Consider the following 17,362-nt stretch of genomic DNA (forward strand, 5'->3'; position numbering starts at 1 on the left):
GTTTATTTAATGAATGAATGTTTCAAATTAAGGTATTTCTTACCTCTTGGCTGCCACATTTCAATGAATGCTGGCCAACTCTTGAATACATCTGTGGATCACAATGATATAGAGGTATCAAATGTTGCTTTGATGTGCGGAGCTGCTGCTGACGTGGATACTGATGTGTTTCTTGGTTGTGTGGCTTTGTAAACCTGGAAATCACATGACGGTCTGGAAGCGGAGTTATTGGTCGAGTTAATGATTCTGCTTTTGAATGTTTTGGTTTTCTTTACTCAATTTATTTTCTACTAAGCATGAACTACTTGCATTGTCCAAGGTTTTCCATCCTTGTCCAATTGGTGCTGAATAATGTGTGATTTCCTTTTCAGCAGCTGTGGTAGAAATAGCCAGGCCCCGAACTGGCTGTTGGCCAGTTTGTTGTCTGAATGAAGGAGCTGGCAGTGAGGTGTTAGATTCCCTGAGAGGGTGTGTGACTGCTGAGAGAATGGATACTTTTTTAAAGAAGGGTCAAAAGGAAAAAAAGACAGTGTGCTTTTTTTTTTTTTGAACAATTTAGACTAACAATACCTTTAAGAACAGGTCTGCGGTGCCTTACGTGCTGACATCTGTTGCATTTTTAGTCATGTCAGAAATGTTAGTTTTGGTCATGCATCCAGATTGGAATATTTCATCACTTGTTGCGTGAGATTGGGATGAAACATTCACGGTCCACACAGGAAGAACCCTACTGAGGAAACCCCATTCAGTTGACCTTTATGGTTCAAAGTAAATGAAAGCATCTCTTTATCTCATCTCCAAGAAGTCTTTATGACTATGGTGTTCCTCTGCCTGGCCAGCGAAAGGTCTTGTTCAGTGAAATACTTCAACATTTACTTTATGTAAACTTTATCTATATGTGTTGACCCTGCGATGGACTGGCGACCCATCCAGGGTGAACCTCACCTCTCGCCCGTAGCCTCTGGGATAGGCTCCAGCCCTCCCGCAACCCTTAACAGGATAGACGGTAGAAAAAGGATGAATGGAGTTCAGTTGGAGTTCTTATTTGTTTGCTCACCTCACCACAATCTCCAGTATCAAAAAGCGAGACTTTAAAATAACTTTACAGTTTTTAAGTGATCTGGACAAGCTAGCACTTCGTATTACACCGGCCAGATCCATAGGTGGCAGTGTTACTACTTACTGTTTGATTTTAGGCTACATTCACAAGATTTTTTAGGACGACGGAATGAGAATGTCCATACAAGCTGTCCCTGTAGAGTGGCTGGTGTCTGACTATTGCTGGGTGGAGAGCTTCAGAGAGAGTTAGTTACATACTGTAACTTCAGATGAGCATTAGCACAGCACTCTGGTGACTCACTCTCTCCTCCTGAGGATAAGAGTGGTCTTATGAGACAAGATAGATGATACTAGCTTGTCCTCATGCTTAAAAATTGTCCTTGTAATCGAGAGAAATATAAATGTTAATAACTGACCTTTCTCAGTTCGGGGCATTGACATTTAAAAACCGCAGTGTTGATTGTAGACTGCAAATTCCCAGTGACCGTGCAGTCTAAATCGCTGATCCTCAGTTGAACTCTGTTAAACACAAAATGGTTTTCCACATTTTCCATTGTTAAAATGACTTCTCTGTCTAGTATTAGGACATGTTTGACCATAAAGAATGTTTTAAGTAAAGCTTTCCTGCTTGGGCAGTGAGGGAAACCGCAGCTGTGCGTGCTCCTGAAGCCACTCAGCACATTTCTCTGAGAGAGCAGTAACCAATGCCAGTCAATCCCTGGTGTGCTCTGAAGGTTACCTTCCGGATGATTTGCACTGGTGTTTAGCTTGCTAATATATGTTTGATTCTGGAGTCTAAACAAACTGCTGAGTCAGGTATGGAATCTAAAATTACACGGTATTATATTGTCTTCACAACCATTTTGCTAATGTGGTTCCCATTCGGCCAGTTGACATTTCTGGGCCGTGGTCTATTTTAGATGTCGTAAGATTCAGCTCCTCACAAGACTGGGAATTCTTTTTAAAGTAAATATGATGGTCTGCTGGGTTTCAGCTATAATAGATTACATAAGTGCTGACAATTTGTTCCACTGGTTTAAGCTCTGGAGGCGGATCAAGATCAATGATTGGACAGTCAAGTGCAACTTATTGAACTGAATGCTAAAGCAGCACCTCGGCGATTATTTAATTAATCGTTTATAGCCAATTGATAATTTTTTTTTCATTGCAAATGGTGAAGGAATTAAGCTAAAGACTTAATAGCTCCAGCTTCTTAATTGGAAAATTTGCAGTTTATCCTTCTCTTATGTTCTGGTAAATAAAAGTGTCTTTTGTTATGGGACCCTGGCATGCACAACTAAAAAAATTTATAGAAAGATTAAGTGGTAGATTAAGTAATCGTGAAAATAATCAGCATTACTGCCTTATAGTAAAGACGATTTAAGCTTTTATTATTTTAAGCTTTAGTGCAGTAAAATCATTGTTATTTATCCACATGTGAATATTTTATTGTTTACTTTAGAAAGGAAAGAATCATTTCTTTAAAACCTCAAAGCTCACTGAAGTATTCATGACAGACCACGAGTTCAGCTCAGGTTTTACATCAGCCTTTCTTGCATGAATTGGGACAGATTTACTTATGCAAATTTATGGAAAGATCCATTTGTGTTGAGCTGAGCTCCATTCCTGCCTCGTTGGCTCCTAACCCAGCAGGCGAGTGCACCTCGGACTGCTCATCATGTGTCTGATGGTTCCACTCTTGAGAATCTGAGTGTTGCTGAAAGCCCTCCAGCTTTAGAGAGTATGCTGGCTAAAGAGTATTGGTTATGTTGAAGTCAGACAAAAACGCTGTGTAAAATCAGATGTTATTACAGTAGCCCACTCTCAGTTGGACGGCCTCTAGCTTATTTGAGGCTATTTTTTCCAATTTTCTTTCTTTCTTTAAACTTCTGGAGCCATGGGAACACTCCTAACATCTCAAAGAAACTCAGGTCCCACAGATTGACCCCTCATTAGATTCGACCTTTCGGAGCTTTGTTAATCCATCTATGAAATTGTTTTAAAGCTAGCTGATGCCCATAATTAATGTGATTGGCTGCGGCTGGAACCAGCACTGATCTCCCTGCCAGTGCAATGAGTCAGACTTGCAGTCCGTGCACTTTATTGCCTTTGGGCTGAAATAATCCTGTTTGCAGAGGCACAGGGTGGCTCGCGCCTCTAACAGCACATTCTCATGCCTCGCTATTGTGTCGTCGCCCCCCCCCCCCCAACATATTTGGGTGAACTTTCGCAGGTGTCACATTAGTTTAGGTTGAAGGAAATGGAAATATTCAAAACAATACAAGTCCCTCAATTTTCCAAAAATGTTTTGGCGCTAGCTCAATCTTTGAACCCATTGGCTATGTCTGATGACCTCTGGGAACAAAGGCAAAGATTTCAATGTTTCAAGTGAAGCCATTGAATATCTGGTACTTCCTTTTTACATCTGCGGCTAATTGTACTCAGTCTGTATAGGACAGACAAAGTAGACGACAAATAAGAGTGGACTGTTTCAAAAGTAGCCAGTTTTAATACGTCAGCAAGCATAGCTGATGGCTTGGAGGACTGATGAAAAGTACACAGCCAACACAGTCGGTCCCTTTCACACTCCACATGGACTGTTTACATAGATGCCCACTTAAATTGGATTGTTCAAAGCAACTCAAACACAAAACAGAGACCAGAGACCTCCCTGTCCCTACATTTTCTCCTTTGCCTTCATACGCTATATTTAACGCTTGTTTAGTTGGTTTTTCGCTTTTTTCAAAAGATTAAATGCATGAAACTCCTTTTTACATGTGCTCTGACGTAGCAAATCTTTTAACCAGCTGTTTCTCCTGCCCGTGTCTCCCCACATGTTCCCAACCTTTGCACAGTACTAGCTTGCATCGTATTGTAACATTTCCCCAAATTTGCCAGGGAACATGACTACTGTCTTGTGAACTTCATTACAAGCTGACTTCTTCATTTTACATATTTAAAATATGATAGTTCATACCTTGAAATATGACACAGTGGGACAGCTGTTGTTTCCTCTTTTGTATTTATACAGTTGTTTCCCTCGATCACTGATACCTTTTACCATTTTACTTCCAGGGCTTTCATGGACTTCCAGGGTTGCCTGGAAAGCCAGGGAAGAGAGGTCCACGGGTGAGTTTGTCCTGCTCCATTCCAATGACCAGCTTTATCATCCTATACTTCCTCTTTCTTCCATTTCCACTCCTCGATTTCCCTCTAGAATACTCTATGTGTATTACACGGTGACCTCTGATGCCATAACCATGCCTGAACAAGCATTAAGGGTGCAGTGGTATGGAAGACCTCTGAGTGTAGTGATAAAGTACTCAGCGACATCTTTGGATTGCGGAGTGTTATTCAGCCAGACTTCAGTTTGCTTTGGCTCTGGGTTTGATCAAGCTGTGCTTCTCCGCTGCCAAGGTCCATTTGCTTTACTGGAGTAGAAATGGTGGGTTACCAATGGAAAATGAATTGAACACATGAGGTAGGTATTAAAAGTTGAAGAATTAGAATAGAAAATATGCAGAACTTGCACATATATTTCCAGAACAAGCGATTTTATCTCGTACATAAACAGTATCAGCACCTAAATTAGGAATAGATCCCATGTTAACATGAAGGAATGCTCCTAGTGTGTTCGTTTTTTCAGTCTGAACCTCTATCAGTCTACAAATCATGATGGGACCAAATGGACTTAGCACAGTCTCTATATTTTAACATTGTGTTTTCACCCATATAATGAGAAATGAGAAACACAGGGAAACGGGACAGTTTCTTATTAAAAATTTACTACTGGTGGTTGTGTTTATAGTTTTGGCCATTTTAACTTCCTCTTGACCTCCTTTATATGGCAATGACTGAAGCAGATGAAGCTCGAGAGTGAACTGCACACACTGAAAAGATGGTGAGAAACTCACTCTTTTGCAGAGCTCTCGCTGCACTATTCTTGCATACTGTTTGGGGTATTGTGTGTGTGTGTGTGTGTGTGTGTGTGTGTGTGTGTGTGTGTGTGTGTGAGCTACCTGCCTCAGCCCGTCACTCTGTGCCCTGTGGTCGGGCCTCAGAGGGGTGGGCTGTGGGAATCCAATCTCTTTAAACAAGAAAGAAAGAGGGCTTTGTCCCCATCTTATTAAAGGTATTTAAGACCCCGTCTGGAGCTCAGCAGGTCTATCCACTCCTACACCAACGTCTTTGAGTTCATTCATCATCAAGCTCTTGAGAACCAACCATAAACCACTGCCATTCACGTCCTAACCAATTGTTTTCCTGACCTAACGTAATATTCCGGGACAGCTTAGAAATGGAACAACTTCAACCCTACATACATGATCAACAAAGTGGATTCTGGTCTAGGCAAGACACTGGGATTTTAAGTCAAATTCATTAAGGTACATGTTTATTTTTTTTAGACTACGGGGAAGAGCAAAAATGCCCCTGTTTATTTCATTTTTACACACTTTCCCACACCCATATTTTTCATACTGAAAAGTAAAATTCTAAACATTTTATCAACCTTTTTACTGAAATTCAAAGTTGCATGTTTTCAGGTCCTTTCCCTCCAGCTCATTCTTGTTGATATGATATCTCAGGTAAGTTCTCCAAATGAGGCACAAATGTCCTCGTAGAGTCAACGATGAACTGAAGGGATGTTACTGGTTTAGGTCACAGTGACTGGCACACATTGCGTACAGCCTTAATGTGATATTTCTAGTTTGAAGGTAACTTGTGTGGAATGAACGTAAAATGTAAAGGGATTCTGTGTACTGCTGATGGTTGACGGATGTGGATACGTTTAAAGAACAAAATTCCATTGTTACTCTGTCCGATTCAAGATGGTTCAGCAAGAGCTAGTCACTTCTGTCTTGTGAATTTGTAAAGACTCCAATAAAAAATCAAGGCAACATTTGTTGTTCTAAGCATTGTCTGAGTTACTTTAATCTTTGGGAAGGACTTCATGTCATTTTCTCCTTTGAAGTTAGAGAAAGTTGTTGGAATGCGTGATGTGAGGCAACTTGTCTCGAACAAATGTAGGTGTTCTTACTCATAAAGTCTTCGCAGCAGGTGGAATGACGAAGCAGCATAAGGGCTTTTGACAGGAAAGTGTCATGTCTGTCTGGGTGGACAGTTTCCCGGCCGCTAACGCAGAACAGCATCCAAACACGTGACAGTGTCCACGTTCCTCGATCCAGCCATAAGCCCAGCAGAGTGCCTGAGTTCACCTGACCCTGCAGGGGTGGATTGAGCGTGGATCAAAGAGGGCTTTGTGCAAAGAAACCTGCCAGCGTGCAGTCAGTATGTGACACAGGGTCCCTGTGAAATTGAAAACATTTGTGTGATTAAAAGAATTTGTTGACATGATTGAATTAATTGTAATTGTGTGGTCCCTGGGAGGCTGCATTTGCTTTTTCTCTATTATGGCTGGTTAGAGACATGTCCTTTGTACTTAATATTTTAGGGAGTTGAAATGAAGTGGCAGCAGTTTCTGTTTATTCATCCCTTGTATGTAAAATTGTCCCCCAGCATGATGAGAATCTGCTAGTATATGCAAATCTATAAATATGTAAACATTTAATCTGTTATATTTATAAATGCCTGTTCATGTAAAGCACCACTTAACTTCACCAATTCAGGAGATGAAAACATTTACCTGCTGGTCTAAACTCACAACATATGGCAGGTCTACGTGTCCCACATTATCTCTGGTGCACAGGGGGTGACACATTTTATATTTCCATCTGCGGTAACAGTTGTTTGTTTTAAACAGATGCATAAAATAAAAGCAACACGCAAACAGACACATAAATGTGGTTCATCAAAGCTGCACTATAGACAATTAATGTACTACAATGATGATAATTGATTAAATCAGGGGTTTTCAAAGTCTGAGATCAAGGGCCGTCCTCACACAAAGCCCCTCTCGCCACCCCGACCATCTTGAGGACCTCCTGAACTCCCGAGGAGCCGCCAGTCGCTGTCAATACACTTAAACTGCGCCCTTATCCTTTAAGGATTCTGATTGGTCGAACCACTGTGATACCAACGTATTACTTGAAGATGGTTTCTACCATGACCTTAATGAAACGGGCTGCCTCTCAAAAAATAAAGTATGAGTTGTTAAGACACAGAGATATATTTAAAGAGATCTCCAGGTTTTGATATATGAGACGCAATAAATAATTAACAGCAGAACCTGTGCTGTACATTGTATGTCAAAATCATCCTATTAAAGACACAGTGTTTGCCCCTGTGTAGTTAATCAAAGTTGTCAGCGGGGTCTGTTGCCGGTTAACAGCCTTTAAAACCAGTAACACCCAAAGTGTCACCCCTGTAAAAGTCATCAGCCCACATCGTAAACCTGGTCCCAGCTCTGGCATACAGGTGCCCTTCATAACAGGCCTCAGGTGTGACTGTGTGTGTTTGTGTAGGAGCTGACTCGGTTCAACTTAGTGCATGTTTAAATGTTGTTTAACTGCTTTTTAAATGGTCTCTTGACAGCACTACCGCAGAGAGGATCTTCATTCCTCTTCTTGCCCACGCAAATACAGATGGACGAACTGACTCATCCCCCCCCCCCCATTACCATATCTCCAACGGGGCAGCGCCCACCCACCTTGTCATTAGCATGAGGAGGCATCCTCATCTTATGTACTGCGATAACACAATTTGTACCTCCTTTTATTCTCCACGCCTTCTCCTCCCTTCGCTCCTTAGCCGGAGATAATGTCTTCCATACGTTTTAATATTGCGCTAGTGGAAAGGGGAATGCTCTGAATAGAGAAGAAGGAGGAAATCTGTAGATGAGCTTCTGTTAAGTGTCTCCATATGTCCATTGCCTGCTAGGGGGAGAGGTATGGCCAGTTGGAGTGGGAGGGAGAGAGCTGCCTGAGCTGCTTGACTCTTCTCCACAGTCTGACAATAGAGTGCAGATAAATAACAGAGTTAGAGGTGGGCTGGATCACCCCACCGTACACTTGCACCTCTTGGAATCCTGTGTCTGTTTGACTGTTTGAGTAATCCTATCCGTCACTTTCACTTCCAGCTCAGGGGAAAAGGTCTCTCTGCATGGAAAGTCTGAAGAGCTCAAAGAAAGTGCCGAAGACACAGTAGCTTCCTGTTCAGGCCTTTGAACATGTTTCAATTCTGCTGCTGTGGATTTTCTATGCTCAGCACTTAGACCCCTCACAGTTGCACTGAACTCTCTTCACATGGATGGCTAGAGAACTTGTGGCTTTATTTTTCCAAGCAGTCCTTCTCTGTAGGTTGCATTAATTTATGATCTCCACAACTAGAAAAGAATAGATGTTTTTTTTTTCTACCGTTCAACTACCCACCCGGACCGACGTGGTAGGGATGGTCGGTTTTCTAGGAAAGATTTGTTGAGGGTAGCTCAATCAATTACAGCGAAGCACATTATATATCACAGATGCCTACCGTTTGTGGCACAAAGCGATTAAGGAATATGATGTGATGGATGAGTGGCCTTCACTTTGTGGGACCCCATAAACCAGTGGAAAAATGTAGGCACAAGGAAAATCACATCCATATGTCATAACTTGGACAGGCAGGCAGACAGACAGGAAAGACAGGCGGGAGACACAGTGGGTCTCACACAGCACCTATACACAAACAGAGGGACCTCAGGGCACCTCTGACCCGTCCCAGAACTCAGACGGGCAGTGGAAAGGGAATAATATGTGCACACATGTGTGAATGCCTCACATATTGTACTAACCTCCCCCTCTCTTTGTAGCCGAAAGCTGCTCAATGACCCTGATGATCATCTTTACTTGGTGTCCTCCTTAATCCTGTGTGTGTGTGTGTGTGTGTGTGTGTGTGTGTGTGTGTCTGTCTGTCTCTCTCTCTCTCTCTCAGGGTCCTCCTGGCCCACATGGAAACCCTGGTCTCTCTGGATCTCCTGGATTGAAGGTGCAGTATTAACAAATGAACAATTTTAAATAAAATAAGCATTCGAGGGGGCACTATGACAGTGGATAGCTCTGCCAGGAAGCCTACGTGGGTACAAGTCATCAATTCACCTGTGACAACTTTGTTTAGTTTATCATGTCACAACACCATGTTTTCTTTGCGATAAACCAAAAGAGGAGAATACGGTATCCGCAAGGATATGCCATTACAACAATTCACGATATTAACTGCAAACATCTGCTGAAGAAAATGTGTGATCCTGATTGAGGTCATATACGAGAATGATTGACAATCAATCAATTTCAAATTATATGGAAGTAAGACCAGAATGACATGCTGCTAGCACGTCAAGCTAACCTTACTGTGGGAGACGTAGCTTTGAAGCTATCGAAACCAGTGCAGTTGTTGGATTACAGATTGTTAGATGTATTGCCCTGGCTGGCTTTGCATAATATTACAGTGAGTATTGTCTGTCAAGTTATTCGGTTACTTTTGGCTCGTCATTACAGCTTCCTGTAATTGCGCCGTGTGTTGTTTTCAAGATAGATGGAAACATCTTCTCTCTTTCTCCATATTCTCTCCCAGTCATCATGATGTTTTCAGGTACTGAAACTTGGTACCTTATGATTTTACAGTGATTTGTACTCAGTACGACTGAGATGATTGAGTCTGTACTGTCAAAAGCACCAACCAAACCGAAGCGTGACACACTGAGAGAGCATGGGCACTGTGATCAACTCCTTTTGTAAGCGACAGTGTTAAAACCACAATCCATAACCGCAGACCCCAGAACCTAAATTGAAATATACTATCACATTATAATGGATAATTTATTTTAATCCACTAACACTAGACTGCACCTACTTCTAAATTACTGAAGGACGAGGTTGGCAATAATCCAAAGAATCCACCACTGAATTCCATCCATCCATTTTCTACTGCTTATCCTGTTAAGGGTGACGAGGGCACTGGAGCCCATCCCAGCAGCCTTCGGGCGAGAGGTGGGGTTCACCCTGGACAGGTCACCAGTCCATCACAGGGCCAACACATAGAGACAGACAACCATTCACACTCACATTCACACCTACGGTCAATTTAGAGTATCAGTCAGCCTCGTCCCCTCTTGATGTCTTTGGACTGTGGGAGGAAGCTGGAGTACCAGAGAGAACCCACACAGGCACAGGGAGAACATGGAGACTCCACACAGAACGACCTCATGCTGAGAGCGGGGCTTGAACCCAGAACCTTCTTACTATGAGGCGACAGTGCTGACCACTGCACCACCGTTCCGCCCTCCATCACTGAATTGATGCTGCTAATTCGTTTGTGAATCAAAAGGAGGAAAACTCTGTTCCTTCAAGTGAAATGTTGACCACCAAAGCCTGCACTTCATTTGGAACCTACTTACACCATCCTCTTGGTGTAAATGTTCAGTGCTACACTAAATCTGCAGATGAAAACACTCTTTTCATGGGATTTGTTGACCGTATAGAAGAAAGACAAAAATACAAGCAGTCATATCATTCAGTGTGTTCTGACTCCTTGTTTGCATCAAATATGTGCACACAAACAGGTCAGGGGTTTAAAATATGTTCAGTTGACAGTTAAATAAATGATATACTGCATATCATATTTATGTTAAACCCTTCTTTTTATAAGAGTAGAAAAATAAGAGGCTGGGCTTTTTCAGTAAGGTGCTCTCCATTAAAATTTATATTCATTCTCAGTTAAAGTCATTTTTCAAGATGATATTCAATTATGACACTTTTAGACATATCTCAAACATGATAGATGATTAAGGGAACAAGAAAGACAGATACTCTAAGAACTTCAGTGCCAGTCCTCACTCACTGCTGGGCTTTGTAGATATGGGATGCCAATAATCTGAATCTCTCTTCTGGGATACAAGTAGAAATGTGCACATAATGGATTAAACAGAAAAAATACACTGCCGAGCTTGATAGAGTACACTCACACACACACACACGTACACACACGTTTTGTTCTTTTATGGTCTATATCTCACAGATTTATGACATTTATACAATACAAATTTAGGCATCTCTGGTGGTTTTTTTTTCCTCAGCAGCATTACCTTTCTTTGCTCCTTGACTTAGTTTGTGTGTCTGGGATGTATCAGATCGTCTTGGCTTCACAATATAATTCACCAAGCCTCTTAAAAAGCCATTTGTTTGCCTTCAGGAGAGAGCAGCAGTTTTAAGCTTAACTGACTCACTAATTTACAGGCTTCGACATCAACCTGTGTTCCAGCTGATTTGATTTGTCAACAGAACGGGTTGTTCTGCTCTTTAATATGTCAGTTGAATATTGCTAAGTCATTCGTTGGAATAAAAGAAAATTGCTCATAGTTCAAGTCAAATCTGCAAGGACAAATTGAATTTCAACATAAAAATGGCTTTGGCTTGCTTTAACCTGGAAAAAAACCTTCACTCTAATATGGCATATGTGGAAGCTGAAACCTAGAACCAAACCTGGACTGGTCCATCTTGACCCACTTTAACACAAACCTCAAACAGACTGGCCTGGCACTCTTTACTGACTCAAGACAAAGGAACAAGTTGATGAAAACAAACTGATTGTGTTTTTTCAGTATGTCATTTTACAGTATCTGGATTTAATTCTGATAGATTGAGACAAGATGATCAGTTATCATTAGCATATAGAATATGAGTTTAATTTTTGGAAAGTAGAAGTGCTTATTAAGGTTTTCAAAAGAAATTACCTCATTTTTTCTCTCGCTGATATTAAAATGCTCAGACAGTGAATAGACACTGTGTGTATGTTGCTCTTGGCTGGAGATGCACTCCTAGCTCGGTACAAAAACCACTCAGGAGAAAATTCCCACAGAGACTTTTTAATACCAAGTCGTTGCTGACACGAACATGTAGGCTAAAATGAGCTGATGTAAGAGTGAATGTTTGACATCAAATCAGAGAAATAAAACAGTCGATGAGGTTGATAATGTCCGGTTTCCTTTTGCACCCACAGGTTTTGTAAATATGCCTCCATCAAAACAAGGTGTTAACAATGGAGCCCTGAAGTGGCAATAGAGAGGCCAACTTATTCCCTCAATTGCATTATTTTGAGCCCACAAGATATAACTTGTTTCCTCAAATTAGAGATTTTGAGGTCATGAGCTATAATGTGGGATTAAATGAACAAGTTATAAATTGTAGCCCACCCAAAAAAAAAAAAAAAGCAAAGTTGAGGTAGTGAGTTTCTCATGGTCTTAAAATAATTAAAGTGAGGGAACAAGTTATATACTGTGGCCACAAGTTCACTTAATTTAAGGAACAAGTTATATATTGTTGCCTCAAAATACTCAAAGGAAGGGAACGAGTTGTAGCTTGTGTTTTAAGAAAAATTTGAGGTAATGCATCATAATATGTGGCTTCAAAAAAACTACATTGATGGAAGAAGTTATATCTTGCAGCTGCAGAATGACTAAACTGATGGACCATGATCTATCTTGAGGCTGAAAATTATTAAATTGATGAAAAAAGTGAGGGCTGCACGGTGGTGCAGTGGTCAGCACTGTTGCCTCACAGCAAGAAGGTTCCGGGTTCTAACCCCAGCTCGAGCACGGGATCTTCCTGTGTGGAGTCTCCATGTTCTCCTGTTCCTGTGTGGGTTCTCTCTGGTACTCCAGCTTCCTCCCACAGTCCAAAGACATCAAGAGGGGACGAGGCTGATTGATACTCTAAATTGACCGTAGGTGTGACTGTGAGTGTGAATGGTTGTCTGTCTCTATGTGTTGGCCCTGTGATGGACTGGTGACCTGTCCAGGGTGAACCCTGCCTCTCGCCCAAAGTCAGCTGGGATAGGCTCCACCCCCCCATGACCCTTAACAGGATTGGCAGTAGAAAATGGATGGATGGATAGAAACAAGTTAAATGTTGTGGCTACAATATTAGAAAAAAATGAGGAATAAAGTTAAATCTGGTAACTTCAAAGTAATTATAGCTTTTGGCCTATAAAAAGCGAAACAAGTTACAACTTGTGGCTAGAAAAATGTGTATATTTTGTAATCTTTTTGTCTATATATACAAACACACACACACACACACACACACTTCTTCACCTTTTGAGACTTCCATTTGTTTAATGAAATGCATGAGAGATGATAGTTGCTGCCATTCTTCACGATTCTTTTCACGATCAGCAAATATAAAAAGCAAGTATTCCTCAGTGGATCTATTACATTATTATTGCATAGATTACTGCGTCGGTCTTTCAGTGGTGCAATTAGACCCCAGATACTGACCCACAAATGTACTGACAGTGTTCTCACTGCCCGAAAAGGCAGAAGAATGTTCATAGTCACTCCCCATCACTTCTCACTGGCTTGATGTAAACCGAGTCACTGGAGGGCATAAATGGACTGCACGCTCGTGTAAATACAACAGCTCATCTCACTAAGCAGGAGGACGAACTAATTACTCTGTGATAGTGTAAACGTAAACAGAACACTCTTCCGGGCCCAGTGAGGTGGAATGTTGTGGCAGTACAGTTAATATATAGCATACACTTTTGCAAACTAGGATACATTTAATGTTTAAGTCTCTCCTAAAATGTAAAATGCTGTTTTTTTATGTTCCAGGGGCAAAAAGGAGACCCTGGTCTGTCCCCTGGTCAAGCCCCCAAAGGACAAAAAGTATGCATAATGTCATCTCTCCCTCCTTGGTGGTTATTTCCAGATATGTTGGTGTACTTTGTGACCCAGTTTGTCCTTTTAGGGAGAGCCTGGTGTCATGGGCCCCCCTGGACTGCCTGGCCAAGATGGACGAAAGGTAGAACATGTGTTTTGTCTCACATATTCAAACGTACATATTTTTATTTATGTATGATTCAAATCTTCATGAGGTTAAGTTATAGTTTCCAGATATTACGGGCACAGGAATGAGTGCTCGTGTAGTAGGTGAATGTGACTGATCGTCTTCTCAAAATGTTTTCAAACACCAATCAGAATCAGTGAGTGATTCCATATTGAGGATCAGTAAATCAAACATTCACTCTCCATCCTGGCCCACTCTGAAAGCACTTAGAGGGGTGAATCCTTGAAGTGTTTAGTGGGTCTAGCCAAAAATGAATGTTTGAGCTTGTTTGGAGAGTAGCCTAACATAACACAGGCGTCAAGGAGCACACCTGCGTCCCGGCTTCCCTGTGTGGTTGAAATACTTCAGGTTTAAATATTGGGGCAGTTGCATCATTTCAATCATCGGCCTCTGAAATGATGAAGGTGGTGCGGTTAAAGCTAAAGTTCAGTGGGTGAACCTCATGTTGAGAGAGGGTCATCCTTTAAATTCATGTTCTGTCTGGGGAACTGTTCTGAAAGTTGTACGAATTATTAATGGAGTGTGATGTTGTTCTCATTCTCCTTATTTGAGTTCTTCACCTGCCACTGTGCTTGTTAGCCTCAAAAAGAATGATGGTTAGCAGCTCTCATTTTAGCCTTGCACATTTTAGCCTTGGCCCTTTCCCAAAGCCTGTTTCCCCCTCGCTCTGATTACACGCCACTAGTGGGCCAGACACAGTTGTATTTCCTGTCCAAGTGTTTCCCACAGGTTTTACTTCTGGTTTGGTGGTCTGTGACAGCAGGGCATCGTTTTATCAGTCGATCTAGACCTTCATGAGTGTCTAAGCGTAATGATCCTCTCTATGCAAACAGAGCATAACACTTGTAAAGTATAGCACACATCTATGCTAATGGGTTGTTTTTTTTTCCTGAATTCAGTGTGTCCCAAAAAGAACGTCTCTCTCTTGGATTTAGCGACACACCACCATATTTTTTGAAACTTATTAGTTTGATGAGCTATATTCAAATAGGTTCCCTCAGATTTCATGCTATACACTGTCTATCATTATATGTATATATTAAATGAATACAGGACCTCTTGACTTAGAGAATAACGTTGTCATCTTCTTATATTGTGTGCAGTTGGTCACCACAGATGTTCCTACTGGAAAGTATCATTTTGTGCCCATATGAGCGCATGAACGCTGCTGCACACCGGTGTTTATCAAGTTTTTTAAACAGTTATATTTCACTCTCACTTTAGTCAAGCACAGACACGGAGCACAGAGCTGTAATACGCTAGTGACTAAGCAAAACACTCTCAGATCAAGTGATGCGCTGCATAGCAAGGTTGGAACATCAGGCTAGAGAGAAAATGCACTGAAATTTAACCTAGCTTAGCGCTGCTTAATTTAGATTAACTTGTATTAGCTCAACTTTTCACTTGTCTTTTCTGTATTTGGGATCAGAAAGATCATTTTATATCATCCTTTCATCAAATCTGTGCACACCCCCTATCGTCGTAGCGTAAAGGCCTTATTGACTCTGTTGATTTAGTACTAAACTAGTCAACCACAGCATAAACCTTCATCGAACTTGTTTCATCTCTGTCTCATGCTGAGTTGTAACACGCCCTTGACTATCTGCAAGTCAGTGTTTTATTATGGAATTCTTCAAGTTGATTAAAAAATGTTTGAGGGATATGCAGGATGTATAATTTGTCTGGTCTTTATTATTGCTGTTCTAAAGTATTGTTATTGTTGTTCTGTATTCATCTCAAGTCTTTTTCCAGGGAATACATTGTGTTTGTCATTTGGTAAAACACTCCGATTTTTAGACAATTTTATCATTCCCCATGAGTAAATAATGCATTATTTGGGACAATTTTTTGCACATCTGATGTGCTCTTAAAACTTTCCGGTATCATTTTTAAACCTTTTCATGGTCTTTTTGATAGAAAATGATACTCTTGGCTTCATTCTCTTGCCACGATTCGACTCTTTATAGTGAGAAATCTGGTTTTTCCCAAAGTTTGATTCAGAGTAATAATAATCATACATGTTGTCCAGATCTTAGCCAGTGGACTGTGTCTCACTGCATGTTTGCACAAGTGTAGTTGTTTATTAATGGCAGATTCCAACAGATGACAGACTCCCATAAAACCTTTCATAAGATCTCTAGCATCTTTGCTCCAGTTGGACTATCACATCTGGAGAGGGTGACAATGTGGAGTTAATTCCTTTGCCAATTTTTTTTTTTTTTCACATAGTCAGCTATTTTTCCAAAGTCAGGGGTGGAAACCCCCAGAAAATAACACGTAAACCTTTATGGAGCTCTACAACTCTCCAGTGAGCTGCAAAAGTTTGATATTCATCAGGGCGTATCCACTCTTTAAGAAGGGGTGGTGGGGGGATTCACTCTCGTGGAGATTTAAATGAGGTACTGGATCAATACGGTGCTCAAATACATCTCAGTCTAATTGCGTTTTACTGAGTGTTTTCATGGATGAAATGAGAAGTTAGAGAAGAAAGTTTTCAAAGACAGTCACCTGAGAGGAGCAGCTGCATCTGTTTAGAAAAACAAACTCGTAAAAAGTTGCGGGGAGGAAAAAAAAAAACAACAACAACAAAAAAAAAAAACCACCCCAAACCAAAATCACGCTTAACACTTTATCATCATACTACTCCTGTCAGATTTCTGTGGTGGAGACGATAGCAAGAAACCAATTGGTACAGGGAAAAAAAAAAGGGTGCAGTAAGGTCAATTTTAGAAGGCTGTAAGAATGCTAAAAGGACTGTCACACACATTGAGACCCAGTTATTGCAACTTGCACACACAAACACACCCCTGTCCTCCTTTGGGACACAATTGTAGGAGTGCAATATATAACGCTTTGGCAGCAGCTGCAGTGATCCGTTATGCAATCGGACAGTGCGGACTGTGAAAAACCATCTGGTGCTCTCAATGTTCCTTCATTCAGTGTAGTAGTAGAAAAGCTAAAAAAAAAAAAGGAAGACCTCTTGTTGCCTTGTGAGTCATAGAACATGGAGTCATGGGAAAAAGCTGATATTCTTCCTGCTTATTTATGGTAATTGTAGATCTTTGTTGGGCGTGCACCGTAACCTGGCAAGAGGTTAAGTGGTTCAAAAAGATCCCCCTCACCCCAACCCACCCCCCTCAAAAAAAGATCACATATGTGTTAACTTGAAAGACACACCGGTAACTGCTGACAGCTAAGTATTAAAATGTACCCAGCTAATAAGAGCAAGCGATCGGTTTGGCTCTGCTGAAGGCCACCAGGCACCTCATTGCACGCAGCTGTTCTCAACTAACCCAGATTGTCTTCATCATATCCTGGCCATTGAAGCCAAAAGCCTTTAGTTTGTATCAAAAGTACATTAAATATGCCACAGATACAGTTCAGGGTTCATGCTCTTGTCTGCTCCTGTCAAACCAGCCAGTAAAACTCACACTGGACACTTTTTGTGCTCAGGCCCTGGCCGACTGCCAGAGAAAGCCTTTCTCACTGCGGGAAATGTGTAAAGATGTAATGGGAAGGTTGCC

At 41.3% G+C, this 17,362-nt stretch overlaps 1 protein-coding gene across 1 annotated transcript in view; it reads left to right on the forward strand.

The window, feature by feature from the left end:
- Nucleotides 1-17,362, forward strand: part of col27a1b (collagen, type XXVII, alpha 1b) — a 72,433-nt gene that overhangs the window by 11,458 nt on the left and 43,613 nt on the right. The window contains exons 4-7 of the mRNA XM_086206788.1: nt 4,135-4,188; nt 8,929-8,982; nt 13,604-13,657; nt 13,740-13,793. Of these exons, the coding sequence (XP_086062914.1) occupies nt 4,135-4,188; nt 8,929-8,982; nt 13,604-13,657; nt 13,740-13,793 (216 nt within the window). The remainder of the gene's footprint in view (nt 1-4,134; nt 4,189-8,928; nt 8,983-13,603; nt 13,658-13,739; nt 13,794-17,362) is intronic.

Source organism: Aulostomus chinensis, chromosome 6, assembly GCF_037954235.1.
Source record: "Aulostomus chinensis isolate RoL2024-O1b breed Wild chromosome 6, RoL_Achi_v1.0, whole genome shotgun sequence".
Lineage (NCBI taxonomy): Eukaryota > Metazoa > Chordata > Actinopteri > Syngnathiformes > Aulostomidae > Aulostomus > Aulostomus chinensis.